The sequence below is a fragment of the Typopeltis vanoorti genome, chromosome 24 (assembly GCF_054136105.1).
Source record: "Typopeltis vanoorti isolate ZY-2024b chromosome 24, IOZ_Tvanoo_1.0, whole genome shotgun sequence".
Taxonomy (NCBI): Eukaryota; Metazoa; Arthropoda; class Arachnida; order Uropygi; family Thelyphonidae; genus Typopeltis; species Typopeltis vanoorti.
The window spans coordinates 31,877,547-31,899,042 of record NC_143572.1 but is presented as its reverse complement, the minus strand read 5'-3'; the positions used below and the strand labels follow the sequence as shown (position 1 = coordinate 31,899,042).

At 33.6% G+C, this 21,496-nt stretch overlaps 1 protein-coding gene across 1 annotated transcript in view; it reads left to right on the top strand.

Moving 5' to 3' along the window:
* The window catches only part of LOC150093080 (retinal guanylyl cyclase 1-like), a 33,792-nt gene extending 13,052 nt beyond the window's left edge, over nt 1-20,740 (top strand). The window contains exons 5-12 of the mRNA XM_090413752.1: nt 326-497; nt 1,308-1,448; nt 3,116-3,308; nt 10,760-10,931; nt 11,287-11,385; nt 13,534-13,625; nt 18,658-18,740; nt 19,974-20,740. Of these exons, the coding sequence (XP_090269878.1) occupies nt 326-497; nt 1,308-1,448; nt 3,116-3,308; nt 10,760-10,931; nt 11,287-11,385; nt 13,534-13,625; nt 18,658-18,740; nt 19,974-20,211 (1,190 nt within the window). The 3' untranslated portion in view covers nt 20,212-20,740. The remainder of the gene's footprint in view (nt 1-325; nt 498-1,307; nt 1,449-3,115; nt 3,309-10,759; nt 10,932-11,286; nt 11,386-13,533; nt 13,626-18,657; nt 18,741-19,973) is intronic.
* Nucleotides 20,741-21,496: the final 756 nt, after the last annotated feature.

Here is a 21,496-nt window from a genome sequence, read left to right as displayed (position 1 = left end):
CAAGAAAATAATTGTGTGCATAATTACAGAGAATTACTTGCTGGCATTTAATTTCGAAATTAGCAATGCAAATGTTATTCTATTGAACATTGAATTCTAGCTCTCTGCGCATGAGAATGACACTTGGTTAGAACTAGCAATAAATATTCGAAGTAATGTTCAAATATGTATTTGAACCTTCGCTGTTTTTGGTTATTTTGTTCTTTACTTTTATTGATTGATTTAGTTCTCATAAGTTTATAAACATATTGAACTAAATTTGTCATGTTTACTGAAATCAAGTCTTGATTATTTCCAAGCATATCTTTGATTGTTTTTTCCCTAGAACTAATAGAAAAATTAAAAAGTCCTCTACCGTTGATTCGTCCATCAGTTTCCAAGCAGTTAGCGCCACCAGATGCAATTCATCTGATGAAACAGTGTTGGTCCGAAATTCCAGACCTGCGCCCGGATTTTGGAAGTATTAACGAGATTTTCGAATATCTGAATCGAGGAAGGTAGAGTTTCTTTTTTCGTTTAAATATCCTTTAAATATAGCTCTTTACTCTCTGTAGTTTAAGCAGTAACTATCAATATCAGAATCATATCATAATAAACACCTGTCTTCGGATTCCAAATATGATTGTTTCAAAAACAAACTAAGAACAAACAATTTTATCGATCAACAACGTGGCTTTCATGCAGGTGAAAATTTAGAACTGCCTGATAAGTTTGCCGCAATTATCATGCGTGAGTATGAATAACAAAAAAACATACCAAAACATGTCAGGATCGCCTCTCGCAAACTGACCTGAACTTTTCAAAAGAGTCTATCCTGAAAAACAGCTAGAAAGCTTAGATAAATCATTTCACGACTAATACATGCTTCAATTAACTTCAATGGCTAAACAAAAATTTGTTCGGTAACTCAGTATTATCAATACAGTAAGAGAGAATCAAAATTCCTGTAAATATAATTTACAGAAATGTAATTCACGGTCCGCTGATTCACACATGTTTAATTTTAGAATATAATTCAAATAATCGATGGCGCTGTTGACTACGAATTTTCAAATAGGTTTACTGTGTGCAGCGTAGATCTTCTGAACCTATTCCATTCAAATTACATTATATCTTTTCAATGAGCATCGGTAAATATTTAATTATTGATTCTAAATATACATTAGGCAACGGTGATGTTCACAACAAATCTGTCACTTGGAACGAGTTTGAATGGAACGATGATGATTTTTCACTATGACATATAGAATTTGTGCTTCCCTTTCAACTTTCTGTGTCCGAATTGATAGTTCCATTTTACTGTCCAGAAAAGGGAACATCGTCGACAACATGTTCCAGGTACTTGAAAAGTACTCGAGTAATTTGGAGGGACTCGTGCAAGAGAGAACTACTGAACTGGACTGGGAGAAGAAGAAAACAGACATTCTGCTGAATCGTATGCTACCGAGGTAGGTTTCATAAAGCAAACATTGTTTCTGGAAGAATCTCGATTCTGACTATATATATATATATATATATATATATATATACAAATAGGTCTTTATAAATGTATGTTAATTCTGCTTATACTAGTTATTTATTTATAAATTCATATTTTTTTATTTATTCTAACTATTGATTTGTATAAAACTTTTTAAATTTTGCTTTATTTATTTTCTAAATTAAACTTTTAAACATATGTAAACTCTTCAGCATAAAACTCCCTGACGTATATACTAATGATAATCGGTACTCTCCCTGAAAATAAACTGCTTGTATTTTCAGATATTCAAAAAATAATTCAAAATTAGAACTGGTAATTGCAATTACTCCTAACAAGTAATTGCAATTTTTGTAATATGCGTATTTGATTCTCCTTATATATTTTAAAGTTAAATGGTAAACAGTAATCTCAAATTTAATTTAAGAATTTTCTTGAATAATAGCTAAAATTATGTAAATTTTTTGGCATGATGCAAATATGAAAGAACTCAAGTAAGTAAAATAACTCGGATTCATTAACACTTTCTTGCCAAGCTGAAAATTGGAATTTCGTGTGGTGGCCAAATTTTTTTTCTTTTTTAATTTAGTTAGCGACGTCCACGCGATATCGCGTGATCGATCGTTTGGTGAGGGCTCGCATCGCGCGATATTGCGTGTTTGACAATGAACATGTTAAGAAATAAATTCATCTTTATTCTGTTAATAATTAAATATATGCCGTTCATTATTATATTCCTGCGGAGGTAACCAATATTTTTGTTGCATTGCTTAGGAATTTTACTCATATTTGCTGCCTTTTTGAATTTTCTTGTGAAACAATTCTTGAAAAAAAAACCAAGGTTTGATTTTAAATCAAGTTTAGTAATCTTTTATTAAACATTTACCAATTTCAGACCTCTGGCGGAGTGAGCGTGAACCACAGAACGCGACAACAAATACCATTGTCTCCAACTAACACTCATTAACGGTTGTATAGATCTGTTATTCGTTTTTTTAACGAACTGTTTAGATGTTCACAATACCAACAAGTGAACTAATTTTCGTAATTTCTAGTAGTTTGTGCTTTAAACTTTTAGTTCTCTTTACCCCTGAAGATGTTCGTCTGACGACTAACGAAACTTGTTGGGTTATTTTTAGTACTTGTTTAGTTTTAAAAACAGTTTTCTTTAATAAACATGAGGTCACAAAATTGGAATAATTATATTGAAGTTCGTTACTATGTTATAAAACAAGGAAATATTTATTTAAAAATCATTCCTTTATCACTTATAACAAATTGAAAAAATTTTATCATTATTATTATTCTAAATATAATTTTCACATTATATTTAGATTTCACATTATATTGACAACCTGTCAGAAATTTTTTTAACTACTAGAATAAGAAGGAGCTCCCAATTAAAAAATAAGTTTGCCATCTTAACAACCGTACTAAAATTTCAGGAACATGATAATTAATAATAAAGTTATCAGATTAAGCAATAATATATATATATATATATATATATATATATATATATATATATATATATATATTATTATTATTATTATTATTATTATTATTATTATTATTATTATTATTTTCTCTTGATGTATCGCATTTTGCAATTACTTAACATTTTTTCATTGTAAGTACTGTTGCTGAAAGTCTAAAGGCAGGTCTTCCAGTGGAGCCAGAGCTATTCGGTGAGGTCACCGTATATTTTAGTGACATCGTTGGTTTCACTGCTATCTCAGCATGCAGCGAACCAATCGAAGTTATTGCCCTCCTTAACGATTTGTACATAGCATTTGATAATGCCATCGACTCCTATAATGTTTATAAGGTAAGTTACCAAAAAGATTAGTTTTTTGTAAAAGTCATTTAATATTTCAATATGAAAAATATACTAAATTAATAGAATAGAATGAAATGTAGCGTTACGTATTTATTTTCACTACCATGAAGAAAGATGAAGTATATATTCTTCTAACACAAAGATTCTGAAATATTTTAAATACTTGTACTGTGGAATCGAAAATCCAAACGTTAGTATACCAGCAGAGATTGGGGTTAGGGATGTTTTTTTTTATTTTAAAAATAAATAGCTTAAAAATTTCATTTGACATTTTAAAGTCAAAACCCCCAGGGGCTTGAAACTGCAAGTACGGGCTTGGCATACCCGGGGTACCTGAGCTAAGTATGGCTTCCTTCATTCTTTTAGCCATACTTCTTTCCTGCCTTGTTCTTCGTCTTGAACCCTTTTTTCATCTCCTCTATTAACATCTATAGAAGAGGACACGATACTATAATCTTTACTATCCTAACTTCTAACTCTGGAGGGAGTTCTTCCACTCTCCCGTGTAGCTATTAGAGCACTCGAGGGCTAAGAGGAATTTCATTTTTTTTAAACAACCACTAACCAAGGCAAGCTTGATGGCCTTATGGTGGTAGTCCCACCATCAACTTCAGGAGGCCAGTAACCCCCTCAGTTGAATTAAAACTTACTAAAAAGACTCAAGACAATTTAAAACGGACGGATCCCATCGGAAATGACCCAGCTCGGAGAATGGATACGATTAGAACATGGGCACAAAAACGGAAAAAGAAGATATCTAATATTTGGAGGCTAGCAACATGGAACGTTAGAAGTATACACCATAAAATACAAGAATTAGACCAAATCTTGGAAAAACAAAAAAAAATGATGACTACCATTACTGAATCAAAGAAAAAAACAAAAAGGAACAGATGAAACCCAGAATTATATCTATCTTTATCACGGAGTAAAGATGGAGGAAAGGGCAAAGTCAGGCGTGATGATGTTCATATATAAATCTTTGAGAAGAAATATTATACGTTACAACTACTGAAATGATAGAATCATAGAGACAAGACTAAAGATATATATAGAGGATATCTGACGATAATAGGCACTTATGCCCTAGAAGAGGGGAAAGAAGAAGAATCAGAGATTTTTTAATCAAGAACCGCAAAAGATTATAGATTAAATAAATCTTCTGATTATATTATAATAATGGGTGACCTAAATGCAAGAATTGGTAATACCTCACATAAACCTAACGTAGGTCCGATAGGTGAACCAACATATAATCATAATAAGAGCATTCACCCTATACAACAATTATAGAATAGCGAATACCTACTTTAAACATAAAGATATTCACAGATATACCTGGTAGGTAAGAAATACAAGACGCATCATAGAATAGTTAATATGAAATTATCAGATATGATCATAGACACCAGAGTATACAGAGGATCAGAGATAGAGTCAGACCACTATTTGCTGGTAGGGAAAATTAAATGGAAACCAAGATGGGAGGAAAGAAAAAAAAATCAAAAGAAAATAGAAATACAGAACTATGTAAGATTAAACTCATAGACGATGAGAATATTAGAGGCCTGTATCGGAATAGAATTAGGGATAGTTGAGCAAAATCGAGGAAAGCAGGACAGTGGAAGAAGAATTGTCAAACATCAAATATATATATTAGAAAATGCTGCTAGAGAGAGTTTGGGAACAAAAAGAAAATGGATAAGACGCAGAGGGCTAAGACAATGGGACGAAGAGATCAAAGAGATAATTGAAGCGAAAAAGACAGAATCACTCATTGAATATAAAAAGAAAAGAGCAATATCCAAGAGAGCTTGTAGAAAACAAAATACCGAAACGTATGAAAATTTTATAGCAAAATTAGAACGGGACTTAATACATATAGAATCCTCAAACAAATGAATAATGATTTAAAAGAAAGAACAAAAATCGATATGATCAAACCAGAAACTTGGCAGGAGTATTTCCAGCAAGCTATGGCGTGTTAACTCCTTGATATAAGAATCTTCCCCGAAATATGACATCAGTAATATAGATGAGTTTACATACGAAGAACTACAAAATACCTTCAAACAAAGCAGAACAGTCAAGTCACCAGGAGAAGGTAATATAAACACAGAACTTATTAAATTTGCAGGTAAAGAATTTAACATCAGAGTTCTAAAATTTATAAACCAAATATAGAAAGTGGAAAAATCTACAGAAAGCTGGGGTAGAGCTCTAGTGATCCCAATTTATAAAAAAGGTCTAACAGATTTCAAATAACTATCGTGGCATCAGCCTCCTCATTACAGGATACAAAATATGTGCAAAAATGTTAACAAACAAATTAATATCCTATATAGAATCGCAACTGGGAGGAGAACAGAACGGATTTCGTAAGGGAAGATCATGTAGAGACTCAGCTTTTATATCAAAAATAATTATAGAAAAACATAGAGAATACAATATTGAAACATACATAGCTTTCATCGATTATATAAAGATTATATAAAATCATTTGACAAAATTCTGAGAAATAAACTATGGGAAGCTCTAAAGGAATATTACATTCCAACTCAACTATACAATGCTCTATTAAACATATACCATAATAATGAAATAGCAATAAAGAAAAATGATATCATATCCACTTGGAAACCAATAAATAGAGGAGTCCATCAAGACTGTCGTTTATCACCCATATTATTCAACATATATATGGACAATATTATCAAAACATGGAGAGAAGTAAATACATGTGGCTTCCAAATCAATCGACATATAAAAATAGACACGCTATTCTTTGCTGATGATCAGATCATCTTTGGAAAGACTGAAGATGATCTACAGAAATCAATTTATAATTTAAATAATATTATCCACCAATATGGCCTAGAAATGTCAACGGAGAAAACTAAAGTCATGGCTTTTCATGGAGATAACCCTGTTAGAAGTAAAATAGTAATAAATAATAAAATAATTGAGCAAGTTAATAATTTCAAATACCTAGGCTGTAAACTATCTTACATAAACAGATATTGATTTTAAGATGATAAACTTTATAAAAATCAGTGGAGTAATTAGCAGAACCTTTAAACCTAATTACGTACATAAACACACAAGATAGCCAAATCTTGTGTGTTTCTGTACGAGTCTACAAAACGATAGCCAAACCTACACTATCATATGGAAGTGAAATTTGGGCCTTCGGAGAAAGAGATATACAGAGAATTCAGGAAGCAGAAATGGAATTCCTTAGGAAAACAAAAAAAACTCACTTTATTAGATAAAAAAAGAAATAGTGAAATACTTAAAAATCTCAAAATTAATCCCATAACAGACTCCATGATTAAATATAGGAAAAACTGGCTATACCATATAGAGAATACAGAGAGAAAGATTACCGAAAAGAAAAGATCTTAACATATAATCCTAGAAGAACAAGGAATATAGAGTCCGGAACAGACCACATGGCTAGATTCTAGCCATGTGGATAGGAAGAAGAAGAAGTCAAAACAACAACTACTATAATGATAATAATAATAATAATAAGCCGCACAATATTTGACTCGAATTTAGTCTCTGTGTTGCAACGAGAAAGAAAAAGTTGCTGAAGTTATTTGTTAATTTCTTTTGGTAATTTTATTTTTATACGAATAAAATATGATAAACTAAACGAGAATTATAATTTCAACTGACTTCGCTACAAAAAATGGCAACCCACTTAAAATTGACTGTTCGTAGAAGTAGAAAGTGTGTGTTAAGCAGCTACAATTAGATAGAATGCTTATCTGTTACGATTTGGTATTTAATATCAGGTAGAATTAAGTTAAGGGGATAATAAATCCCGTATTATTTTACGGTTGGGTACGAAACTCGGAGATCGAAATCTAAGAGTTTCATGCCGAAGAAATATCGGCGAGTCCAAGCGCAAGTCATCACTTGGGTAGTACAACACTATGGCAACTCGTGTCAAAGCTGGAGCAAGCTCCGCCACTATCCTTAATATTTTCTCATAATGTAAAACGCAGCTCCTAGGAGATGTATTACTGTTTTACATTATGAGGAGAGGTCACTACCCAGACCGGTTTCGACCCTTGTGAAAGTGAAACGGGCTCTAAAAATAAGACGTTCCCGAAAGATCGCCCAACTCCGCGTTGTTCCATTTAATGACAGGCTCACCCCGCCACCGAGAAGAACTTCTCAGCATTGGTGCTACCCATTGGCAGGCTCACCCCACCACCAAGCAGAGCCATAATCTCAACAGTGGTGGCTCTACTCAGAGACAGGCAAAAACCTATCCCCAAGCACAGCTTCTCAGAGCCAGCCCCCCACCGGTTTCGACCTTTGTATAGGTGAAGTGAGCTCTAAAAATAAGACGATCCCGAAAGATCACCCAACTCAGCGTTGTCCCACCCAGTGGCAGGCTCACCCCACCACCAAGCAGAGCCTCTCAGAGCCCAAACCTAACCCACACCGGTTTCAACCCTCTTTGGGGTCTCATCAGTGAGTAGGTAGAACTGGAAGTAGTAGTAGTAGTAGTAAGTGAGTAGGTAGAGCCCAAACCTAACCCACACCGGTTTCAATCCTCTTTGGGGTCTCATCAGTGAGTAGGTAGAACTGGAATATCAAGGTTTAAGTGAACCGAACTTACATATACCCCTACTAACGAATTGCCAGACCGGTGTACCCATATATTATCATTACTAAGATAAAGAGCCAAGAGGCTATTTTTCCAGCGACATAAATTAAGTTAAGAGGATAATAAATCCCGTATTATTTTACAGCCGGGTACGAAACTCGGAGATCGAAATCCATCGAAATCTAAGAGTTTCATGCCGGAGTTTCATAATGGAGCTTGCTCCACCTTTGACACGAGTTGCCATAGTGCTGTATTACCCAAGTGATGACTTACGCTTGGACTCGCCAATAGTTCTTCGGCATGAAACTCTTAGATTTCGCTGTAAAATAAAATAATAGGGGATTTATTATCCCCTTAACTTAATTCATGTCGCCGGAAAAATAGCCTCTTGGCTCTTTATCAGGTAGAATTATATTTCATTTTATGCAATATTTCGATTGTGCACCCACGTAAGCATTTGCTTTAGCACAAAACGATGTATGTATGACCAAATTCTTTCAAAAGTTTTGTTTATTCAAAGCTTCTGTTATTGAAGCATCTATAAAACTGCAGGAAAAACGCTGCTATAGAGTATTGTCTCCCTAACTATTGTCATCTAATGACATAACGTTTTTATTTTTACTGTCAATACATGCTGGAGTTTCATACTGTTATTAATTTCTTTGCTCCTTTGTCTTACGGCTCTCTAGTAGTCATTGTGAAATAAGAGTTACCTCTTTGAATTGAGAAATCTTTCTTATTATTTTCCTCAGCTTCCATTCACCGACCGGGATACAAAGAATCCTTTGTGATTTAGCAATGAAGCTGCTTCTTTACCCAAAGCATACTTGATGAATTGAAAGTGCATCTGCGATTGAAATTACATAACTGCAGAACCGGGCCACTACTCACAGTTGGTGATGTAAACTTGAAAAAAAAAAACCTTTGTCAGATTTCATCGTTTTTCTGTGAATTACTTTACGTACTTGACTTGATTTCATAATACACAAAAAATAAATGAAGAATGTTTCAGATATTCACAACATTTGGGACACTGTCAACACCACCTGCTTATATTTATGAAGTAACCTGAATCCAATTTTTCTTTAGGTCTCGAGGTAAAAAAAAAAAAGCTTCTCCTTTAACAAGCACATAAGTTGATATTAAAATTGAGGACATTACTTTTTTTTTTTGCTAAAAAAGTTCGTCTGAAGGAAAGAGTTTGTAAACAGTTGTAAGCAACGCGTTCAAAAATTATTATTACGATAAAGATGATTGAAATTAACTCAGAATTATAGTAGAAGGGTTTAGAGGCAAACATTTTTCCAGATGGCATTTTAAATTTATGCTGATTCTAACATATATTATAGAATCGTTTCCTTAAATTTTATAAAACCATATTTAAGATTGAAACAATACGCAGAATAAGGATTGAGGAAGATTTCAATAATATTAGTTCTTAACGTGGGAAAATGTAGGAGGCGTTTCAATAGGATATTGAAGTGTCTCCCAATTCTAATTCTAATTTAGATTCTCTAATTTTTAATCAGAAGCTTATGATCAAATCTGCACGAACTTCTGGTTTTATTGAATCATATTGACAGAAGGGCTGACAAGATCGCGCTGTCTGAGATATTTTCACTCATAACTCAGACAGCACGATCTTGTCAGAGATAATACACCAGATAGTAGGAGTGACGAAATCAAGATGTGAATACGACAAATGCATTCAACATTCCCTATAACAGTCAACATCAAACCCATTATATAGAATGCAATCAAGTCAGTTACATAAAATAAAATAATATCAGTGACCTAAAACTGAATTGCTCCTCGTAAAAATTAACATTATATATTAACTAACATTATATAGTGCTGTTCCTTCAGGACTAAATTTGATAAACAGGAAAAGAATTTAAACGGCTAAGATCTTCCAAATTTGCTAGGTGTGATAACGATCCCCAAAACAGCAGAAAATCTTACACATTTTCCAATAAAAGCCTCCAATAAATGAAATGATCGCGTTCTTTGAAAACAACGTAATCTACGTGATAAATAAATAAATAATCCAATTAAAGTCTCTCAGACAATAAGTGTTTCTCGTAAAGAAAATCTCACTTATTCTTTCAGAGGTCTTTGAAGGCGAAATCCGATTCACTATTGATAGGCCAAAAAGATCAAAGCAGTTGTTTACGACGGAATAATGGTACACAAAATCTACTCTACATTTCATGCAAAATTTCTTATTTAGATTATAAATAAATTCGCACTGTTATCTGTCAGAAACATGAATATTAACGCTGCTAAAACGGATTATATTTATTCAGCATTAAGTAATGTAATCTTAATGTAACGGACATTAGCTTGTTTATATCATTTTAAAGTTTAAAGTCTGGAATACGGACTGCTTTACGGCCATGAAGACAGTTCTTAAGCCTTTTTTCAATTGCGTATTCTTTAACTTTTAGGACAGTGCTATATATACGGTCTTAGTTATCCTACCTTCCATAAAATCCAAGCCGATGAATCAAAGAACTTATACAGTCCCGGTACGAAACAAGGACGAGTATATATTCATGAACCGAAACATTAGGACCATTTGCCTAGTAGCATATTGGGCTTCCTTTGGCAGATAACCCCAGGATACCCCTCCACCATAGGCCTATGCAATTTGGATGACCGAAAGAGGTTGAATAATTATAATGTTTTGGCTCATGAGAGTGTATCCAAACTGTTACTAAATTTAGTTTGTATAGTTTTACTTTGTACTTGATTATTATTTCTGCTACTTACAATCCACGTATGTCGTTAAATGCATATTGAATATATCTTTTAGGTAGAGACCATTGGCGATGCGTACATGGTGGTTGCAGGTTTGCCAGATAAGAAAGTGGATCATGCAGAGCAAATTGCTACAATGGCACTCGAACTGCTACACGTCAGTGGAAATTTTCGGATCAAACATATGCCACACGTTCCATTGCTACTCCGCATAGGCATTCATACTGGTAAGTGCATGGCATACTTTTACTCATTGGAGACTTAAATAAATAGAAATTTCATTTTCATAACATTGTCGAAATCACGTTATTTAATATCCTAGACAGCTGAGTTGGCTCTCCATTAGGCGTGTACCAATATATATATATATATATACTGTAACTGGCAACAATAATAATGATAAGAAGTAAATCAATAGGATTTAAAGGGGAAAATGCTTTGGGCGAGAGAGAGAGAGAGAGAGAGAGAGAGAGAGAGAGAGAGAGAGAGAGAGAGAGAGAGAGAGAGAGAGAGAGAGATTACAAAATATTGTTTATTTTTTTTCTTGTATTAAATGAATTTCTCACGCATCTCTTTCCACAGGTCCGGTAGTTGCAGGAGTTGTTGGAGTTACAATGCCGCGATACTGCTTGTTTGGAGACACCGTCAACACTGCTTCCAGAATGGAATCCACAGGAGGAGGTAAGATTCAGTTTGTTTGGGTTACATCTTTGAAATTCTTTTAAGATAACTTCGTGAGGCTATTCTTGCTTGGATTTTAATTACCGTTTCGTACAAGTTCTATTCTTGAAAGAATGAAGAAAAAATCAAAACACAAAGAAACCTTACATCAAATGAGAATCAAATCTGGAAAAAAATGCCCGGACCCAGGAATGATTTTTAAACAGTATAATTTGGAAGTTGTATTGGTGCAGATGAGTAGTAACTTTACGGTATTCATGGTAATGGTTACTTTTATTATAAAAGTTCCTTTTTTGCTGTCGAGTACAATGTACTTAAGTACTGTAGTTATAAGGATATAACTATCACTAAACCGAGCCATTAATAAAATATTATACTGGAGTGAGCGAGCCTTTGTAGGGTACGTATTTAGAAGAAATAAAAATTCCCTTTGGTTGGAATGGCTGACGTTTGATTCTTTTATTATTATTATTACGTGACATCTCCAAGGAGTAAGGACTCAGTAGGGGAGGACACCTACTCTACAACTCTCCGCCTCCATTACTTAACCCAACAACTACACAGAACACCGCTATCATCTGTACACAACGCAACCTACTGTCCACTACCACCACTAAGTGTTTTTTTATTTTTATTCTGTAAATTACGTGTGTTCTCAAGGCTGATTTGACTTTACACGGTATGAAAAACTCGAGTTTTAGGGAGGAAAAAACTCCTGATACCTTATAAGATCGGTTAACTCACCTTCAATTGAAAAAACCATATAAAGCTTCCTCTCGTCACTACGAGAATCGAACTTAAGCCTTCTCCAATCGAAGGCACCCAACATACTGTCGTTCTTCCAATTGCGATAAGGAGGCATTTATTGAGGAATATGCGACGACTTTTCAACTAGCTGCACGAATCAATTGAAAAGTCGTTTATCGGCAAAAGAACCCTATTACTGTATAAAATCGGCTGGTGCACCTTCGTATACCGAGGCTTCATAGTTTATTATGTAACGACGATGTCTCTTCGTTGGAAAGGTCAGGGTTCGAATATTGTCTAGGATAACAAAAATCTGTATTAAGATTTTTTATGTACGTTAGTCAGTTTCATAGTTTTTTTCCCTTTTAGAAACTCGGGTTTTGCATCCTTTTTTTTACAACCACTCTTCACATATATTCACCTCGTGGCATTATTTGCCTCGAGTAATAAATAACAGCCTTGTCTTTGAAAAGAATAAATCAACAAATACCGAAAGACGATAAAAAAACAAATATATTAACTTAATTTTAGCAGCGTTTGAAAACAAAAAAAAAATTCAGGACTCCTTTTCCAAGAGGAGTGTTACGACAGCTTCGCGTTTCTTTTCAGAGATTTTTTTGTTCTCAATCTGTTATTACTAAAGATACTTACAGTGACTTTCACATATCTTTAACTATTCATTTCCACCTCTTCCATATTTTTGGTCATGAAAATATACGACTGTATTTATTGATGTTTCAACTTCGCTGCTGTTTCAGGTCATTGCTTTATTTTTGATAAAACATTATGTTTATCTTAGCGGAACCAGAAAACATTTTTAATGTTAGTTGTTGAATTGGCGTTTATTTTTTCCAGAACAGATATTTTACAACTATTTACTTTTTTTTTGTAACATCTTTAAACTGTATAATAAAAAAACTTAAAATAAACGTACTCACTAAATCAAGACAAAACGGTAGTGTTTAATAGATTGCTAAGCAGAAAGTCAGTCCCACGCAACTATGAACAAGTAATTATTAAAAATAAAGCAATGCAACAATGACTGGAAGTGCTTTTGCTAGACTGTTCCTCGCATTACAGATCTGCATTTAAATGCTATGGAATAAGAATTTGTAAACAGCGTTATTACCGAACGAATGCTAAAACAAAGGAAGCTATTGATAAGCAGGATCTTACTCCGTCCGCCCCCAAAAATCAGTTGTAAAAGGAAAAAAAAACTTTAAATTAAAATAATAATTTCATTTTTGATTACTCTACATAAGTATAATATAATTAAAGAAACTTGACTTACAAAGTCCCATGTTAGCTGGTTTGTAGTTTTACCAGATTAAAGATTAAGGTATTATTTGAAGTGCTGAAATTGCAATCCAACTACAATTTAACATTTTCCTTGTATTCCAGCTAATCGCATTCACATTAGCGAATCAACTGAAAGAAAGCTGAATCAGATAGGAGGATACATTATGAAGCCACGAGGATATATTCATATGAAGGTAATTGTATCTATAGGCTATAAGATAAACCTATGTAGACTGGAGGTATTAAATTTTCTTTAATTTTTAAAACAATAAATTAAACTCACTTTTTAGCAATATTCTTTTATAACTGTTTTAACCTTTTTAAAGCTTTTTTAAAACTAACCTTAAATTTTAATACTTTCAAGGCATACGCTTTCAAATTTCTAATAGCACTCCCTTTCAGTTTTTAAGAAAATTATGTTATAGATCTTTTATCTGCTAGATCAAAATAGATTTCTTACATTACAAAAGAAAAAATGTCATTTCAAGACAACTTTTGTCTTTAGATGTGACTTTTTTGTTTTCTTTGATGAAGATATCTATCAAATCGTGGCATATTATTATTATTATTATTAAGAGACACGTCCAGGGATTAGGGACTCATCGAGAAAGGCTACATATCACCTGCACCAGTGTCGTTCCTGTTCTTAAATTCATTCACACTACCTGCACTCACTTCAATAACTGTTCATTCCAATCACCTACCATTCTACCAGAGAAAAATCTAGATCTCATCCCCTTCTTAGCGACATTCATTCTCAGCACCCAAGATGCCCTTTGTCCTTTCCCCACCCTCTATAAACTGAAAAATTCCATCAATTGAAATCCTGTATGACCCTTTCAGAAGTTTGTAAGTCTCAATTATATCATCCTCTTTCTCCTCTTTGCTAGTGGCTGCAGTTTACAAATCCCCAATCTCTCCTCATAATCAGTATTCCAAAATCCTGATATCATTTTTAACACTCTCCTTTGTACTCTTCCCAATATATCAGAATCACAACGAAAGCCAGGCGACCATACCCGCGCACAATAGTCCAAGCGAGGTCTTATCAAGGCCTCGTAAAGAGACAAAACGACATCCTTAACACTGCAATTGCAATGCGGAATGTTCGTTTCAGCATTGCAATTATCTTTTGTGTTGTATTTGCAATCTTTGCTATACGCCACTTGAACTTCAACTTCCTATCTACGAGGGTGGTCTGAAAAGTCGGCCTCGACCATTGATGGCAATATTATCGGCAAGGCTTTTTGTTTCTAAGTTGGTACATCTGTCATAAGCATTCACGTGAAATTGCGAGTCAGTCTATCAAGTAGGTTTTTTTATACAGCAGTCGCAAGTCAAAGTGTTGTCTGCATCCCTTGAAATGAATAAAATTGAGCATCGTGCGGTTATAAAATTCTTTGTAAAAGAAGGTTTAATGCCAACATAAATTCATTCGAAGTTCATAAAAGTTTATTGGCACTCTTCTCCTTCGTTTTCGACAATTAAGAAAAATGGCTGCCGAGTTTAAACGTGGCCATACCAGCCTTGAAGATGATCCACGTGAAGGACGTTCGAAAAGTGTAACAACACCAGAATTCATTGATCAAGATGGTATTGGATGACCGGCGAATCAGAGCGCGTGAAATTGCTGAGAATATAAGCATTTCAAAAGAACGTGTAGGATAAACTTTGCATGAAGAATTGCAATTGAAAAAGCTTATAAATTCGTTTTTTCATTTTTAGGCGAGAACTTTTCAGACCACCCTCGTACTAACACTCCAAGATTCCTAGCCTCATCAGTTTCTTCTAGCCCATCAATATAATACAACATTGGATATCCAATCACATAAAAGTGCAGAAATTTACATTTACTAACGTTGAACTGACATCCATTTTTTACATGCCCACATTCCAGCCTATTCAAATCATTCTGCAAGTACTGCATATCAGCAGCATTCCTGATTACTCTACCTATCTTTGCATCATCACAGCAAATACTTCTATGTCCCATGTCAAATCCTTCCCAATTTCATTAATGTATATACTGAATAACAATGAACCAAGGATTGATCCTTATAATACACCAATGGTTACCCCAAGGCTTGCAGAATAACATCCCCGTATACTACTTTTTGATATCTGTCAGTCAGCCATCTTTTTGTCCCCCATACCAATATTTTATAATCCAGTCCTATATTCTCTAATTTATGCAACAGTCTTCTATGCCATGTGATGTCAACGACTTATTTGATATCTGTCAGTCAGACATCTTCTTATCCACGCTAATATATTTTTAATCAAAACCCATATTCTCCAATTTATGTAACAGTCTTCCATGCTGTATTCTGTCATAAACCTTAGCAAAATCCAAAAGTATCATGGTGTATCCATTTCACTTGTTATAGAATGTGAGCAGATTGCTAAAACATCACCTTCCCTTAGTAAGCCAATGCTGCTCTCCATTGCAAAGTTCAGTTTCTCTGTCAACCATTTCTAAATGCGAGCCCTAACCAATTTTTCCAAAATCCTCACCAGCACTCCAGAGATACTGATACATCGATGTTTGGATACATCAGTCTTTGAGCCACCCTTGATTTTAATAAAATAAATTATTAAATAAACAAACAATTATTAAACAAACAAACAATTATTAATAAAGAAACAATTTTAATAAAATATTTTGGATCTCGAATATCTGTGATAAATATGATATTTAATGATTGCCAAATAGCAACAATATGATCCATAATCCTGTTGATTATTCTAATAGGATTTCATTTTACAGAAACTGGGACGCTGTTCTTTTTCATAGCAGAGTGACAGAGCAAAGTTATCTTCTGAGCTGTCACTCTACTACGAAGATGCATACATCTTATTGATGTCATTCGAATAGTTTACCACACCTAAGTTCGCTAAGTGGATTTCAAAAAGTGATTTAAATTATTTGGAAGGTCACATATATGGATATTTTGGAAACCCCCTGTACATTTTTGACAAACTAAGTAGAGTTTTCTTTTTCGCTAGACAACACGCAAATTCACAACCAAAGGACAATTAATTGATAAAGTGATTCTTCAAAAATAAAATAACTAATAAATGAAGAAACAGAAATATCTTTTGCACAGCTTAAAACTAAAAGCATTGACACCAACAAGAAAGTGAAAATTCCAGACTGGTATTAAAAAACAAAAGCCCGCTTAGCAGATGTGTATATGTCTATGAAAAAGATATAAGTATCTAAAAATGGCTTGAATTGTTTGTAATGTCAAAATCACCCTGAGACTTCTAGGTCAGATTAGGTGTGCATTACTGTTCTCGCCGGTTTGTCTGTTCTGTGTGGCGATAGGACGTTTTTCGAAAGAAAAGCCCCTTCTATCTCCACATGAGTCCTGCTATCGTCTCTTCATTTGAAAATAAATCCAACTGGTCACTAAAAAACATACGTACTAACCACAGTGATAAGTTTTAATACGCAAATATTTCATTCCAAGTATCTTGGGACATCCTCAGTACAGTAATTCAAACAATTTTAGGAATAACATACAGTTAGGGCGCATGACAGAATTAAATTAAAATATAACTGAAAAAAAAAGATAACACACACACACACACATATATATATATAAAGAGATTATTTTACACAATTTTGTATGACAATTTCCCATACTTTAGGAATAGTAAGAACGTCGTTGCGGTTTAAATTTGATCTGTGTAGTAGGGCTTCAGCACCTCCTTTATATAAACGTTCATGTTTATATAAAGATCTATGTAAACGTTTTGTTTTTTCCCAATGGATCTTATGGTGTTTTCAACTCCGTGTTGAGTGAGGCCAGATTTCTGTAGTTGGAAAAGACCAATGTGGTCCTGATGTTCCGAAATGCGTTTCTGAAGAGATCTACCTGTCTGTCCAAAGTAAGACAACTTGCAGGAGTATGGGACCTCATACACGCCAGGTAACATCAGAGGTGAGAGTTTATCTTTAAGAGTAGGTAACAAGTTATAGATCTGGCTGATGGATTTGTAGGTAGTGGCAAGATTGTATTTCTTCATAATTTTTGAAAGACGTTCGGAGATACCTTTGACGTAAGGTATGGGAATCCTATGGGCTTCTTCTTGTCTAGATTGATGTGTGGGGAAGTGACTGATGATTTTTTGAGTTGTTTTAAGATTGTATCCATTTAGTATGGCTGTATTTTTGATTATTTCCAATTCTTGGTTTAGAGATTCAGAGGAACAGAATGTGTGTGCTCTGATAACTAGTGATTTAATGATGCCAAATTTTTGAGATGAATGATGAGTGGAAGAATTGTGAATGTAGCGACCTGAAAATGTAGGGTTGCGTAGACAGACGTGGCGATGGAACCATCTTCTTTTATTTGAATGTGTAAATCCAGAAAGGATTTACACATTCAAATAATACCCTGTGGAGATTCTTTTTCTAGCGTAAAGTTGGTGTGAGGGTGAAGAAGGTTTATTTTATTTTTTATCTAGAAACAGGTGTAATTCATGTTCGGGATGATTCCAGACTGCAAAGACATCGTCGACATATCGTAGCCAAATTTTTGGTTTGGGTTCAAATGTGAAAATTGTTTCTTCAAGGTGTTCTAGAAACAGTTGCTTTGGTTGTATTAAAAAATCCAATTGGGTTGGAAAGATGTCTTTCCATTCGACGAAAATATCGTCGCTTTTTCCTAGAGACTGACTCACGCATACTCTTAAAGATAGTATACTGCTAGACAAAATTAACAGAACAAAGTATTTATAATGAATAGTTTAGTTTTAGCAGTGCCTCCGAAGGCGGATGTTTGGTATAATAAGCATTTATGGCATGCAAATTATGAGTATCCAATATAAATTGATCTACCATTCAACAGGTCTTCACACGATGCAAATTACTCATGTATATTCTTCTGTATCTTTTACATGCGTTGCATATCACTTCATTTAGGTTTTTTGGCTTACTCAGTGGATTAGTCACCTTCAGCATGGAAAGCCCATCGTTCAGATAATTGCATGAAATTGCAAATGCAATATTTCTAGTCGTAGTCCTTTCGCATAATTCTACCATTTGAAAAATGTTTCAAATTTCAAAATATTTCAGAGTCCATATGTAGGCTTTTTGTGTTATTCAAGATTGTCTTCATCAAACTTAAAGCATAACGCATAGCAAAAGTTTTAGAAAATATTTCATTTTACTGTACATTTAAAGATGTATCCAGTATTTCTCATGATATGTTTTCTTAGGGCAAAGGGAAGCAGTCGACGTATTGGCTTTGTGGAAAACTTGGATTTGATAAGGAATTACCTCTTCCTCCAAACGAAGACGTGTAAGAATACCTTGAACAGTTCTTAGCCGCTTTTACAATCTTAGATGCTTTATTTTTGCTAAACAAATTTAATAATTCAGGAAGGCTTAGAAAGTATTAAGATTTTTTTAAATATCGGTATTATTGATTTTATGAAGACCTCCTGAATTAGGATTAGAAATATAAAAATTAATACAGTATCCATGTTATTAAATAAGTCATGCAATATTACAGCTGAGTATAGTGGGGGGGAATGAAGAATTTCCAAACTAAAAGAGAAAAGAATTAAAAATTCATTATAGTAAAGATATTAAAATAGTTATATTAAAAATAAAAAGGTGCGTTTTCAAATATTATAATGGGTAAAATTTTTTTCAAAATTATTAACCTTTTTAAAATGTTTAATTAGATATAACCTACTTTCCTGCTTCATATAGAAAAGTTAATGTTTCTGCAAACATTACTACTTCCCTTTTTAACGATCCCCGATAGCATCTTCCATCATCAACTAATTGCATTTCCATCCTTCACAAAAAGCTGTTACAACATAATAAATTAATAAATAAAAATAAGCTTCAAAATATCGTTATATATTTCATTAATTTCTTTGTAAACGTGATGTCTTAAGTAATAATAATAATATTCAGTATCTTCGCCTGTATAGCGCAGTCGATAGCAGGATACCTTTCAGTTATTGGTATTCGATTAAGATAATTTATAATAATGCATAATAATAAAAAACATTGAATTTCCATTAAGTTTCACAATCGATCATACACCTGTGTTTCAGCATGATAGACTGCAGTTACGCGAGCGTAATTCTGTAATAATTATAACTAATTAATTGCGTTATTTGCTGAGGAATATTTCTGCAAACCCTTTTTTCCTACTACGATTTTAATGTTATTATACAGTAGGATTTCCGGTGCGAATGAACCATATGGCGCCATGTTAACCAGCATTAGTCACCTTGAGGTGACCAATGCCGGAACAAGAAGCGACAGATTAAAATCATCTAACATCATAAAGTGAACCTAACATAGAACTTTGTTATGTTTCTAGAATTTTAGAAATTTTTTATACTGTTAAAACGTGGAATTATACGTTACAAGTATGGAGGGTAAGTTAAAAGTAAGTATAAATGATATTATGTCACTTTTAACGGAAGCGTTGCTAATTATAATTTTCATACGAGATCCTCTACTCCTTCCCTCCCCCCACACTGTACTAACTAATCCTATTCAAACTTTACAGACTGCAGAATGAAGAACTGCTAATAGATCTGGAGTCAAAGAAGAATGCCGACCAGAAAACGCCGTCAAAAATGTCTAGAATTTGCTTAGATAATCTACCCTGGAAACCAGAACCGCTGCACATTAAGTTAAATAGTCATCTAGATATGGAAAGATTCGAAATAATCCCCGGTATTTCATCTCCTATGAAGGCGAGAATCGAAAGAATTATGAACAGAGAAAACAGAGACACCGAATAGCACAGAACTGCTCGTTTATTAAGATAAACAAATAGATCGTGTAAAAATTCCACACTGATTAGAGCAAATTGCCTACACTGATATACGAAATAGTTCTTGATAGTAGGATTATTTTTGCACTTTTAGAAAACCCAAATGTTATTGAATATAACAAGGCAACTGTTAGTTCACTCTCATCAATGACTTGATGACTACTAGTGCTACGAGACATAATGAAATACTGAATACCGGGAGAGTCAACCCTGTCATAGATCTTTTGGCTAATGTAGGACGATGAGTCACGGTTGAATTAATTGTCGTCAAGAGAAAAAAAAAAAACTGCAAAAAATGAAGTCTTAGCCTCATTCTGAATTTGAAAGTGATCCAAGATAATTGCAAGCTAATAAAATATCTAATAAATGTTATTAAACATTACTTTGTAAACAAGAGTGCTGTTGTTCCATATTTGTCATCGTTTAAAATATAAGTTGCATTCAGTGATTGCAGTTTATTTTCACAAACTCATGAATAATAAAAATATCAATTACTTTATTTTCATTATATTCTCATTTTACTTTCCCCCCAATAGTTATTATCACTTGCTGGTGTTCAATGTGACGTACTTAAACGCCAATTTATAGCCGTGAAAAACAATATGCCATTAAATGAATAATTAATAATTGTGCAAATGCGCATGACATTTAGAGGAAGCAGGACAAAGGCATTTTTTTTTCACAACCAGTTTTGTCACCGTCATTTAGCGCACATGTACCATTTAAATGTGTTATAGGTTTTTTAATTGTTAATTTAAGTTACGAATACCTGTGTATTTCTGTTGAAATGGCGTTTGCGTCCATAACGCTAGACCTGCAGAAGAAATTCCATTCTAAGTTTCGATTTTAGTCGCCTATTAGCGAAGCGTTTTCTTTTCTAGGTGATTTTCCGGCAGGTTTCCGAGTTATTCGATCTTTAGTACATGCGAGTAGTTTTATATATACAGTAAAATCCCGAAGTTACGCGGTAGGTGGGACCAACAAAAAGCGCGTAAGTCGAATTTACTTATAATTTATACATAAAAACAGACAAAATATTAGTTAATTGGGACCAAATGTTTACAGAAATACCTAGATATTAAGATATACTGTATAATCATAATTGTCATTTTTCGTACATAAAAAAAAAGAAAATCATTTCGATGTCGATGAATTAATAAAATCTAATAGATTCGTCTGACGGCATAATGTCTTTTTCTTGTCACGCAAAATTTCTTCATAGCAAGCCAATTTTTTTTTTTTTTTTTGAATTC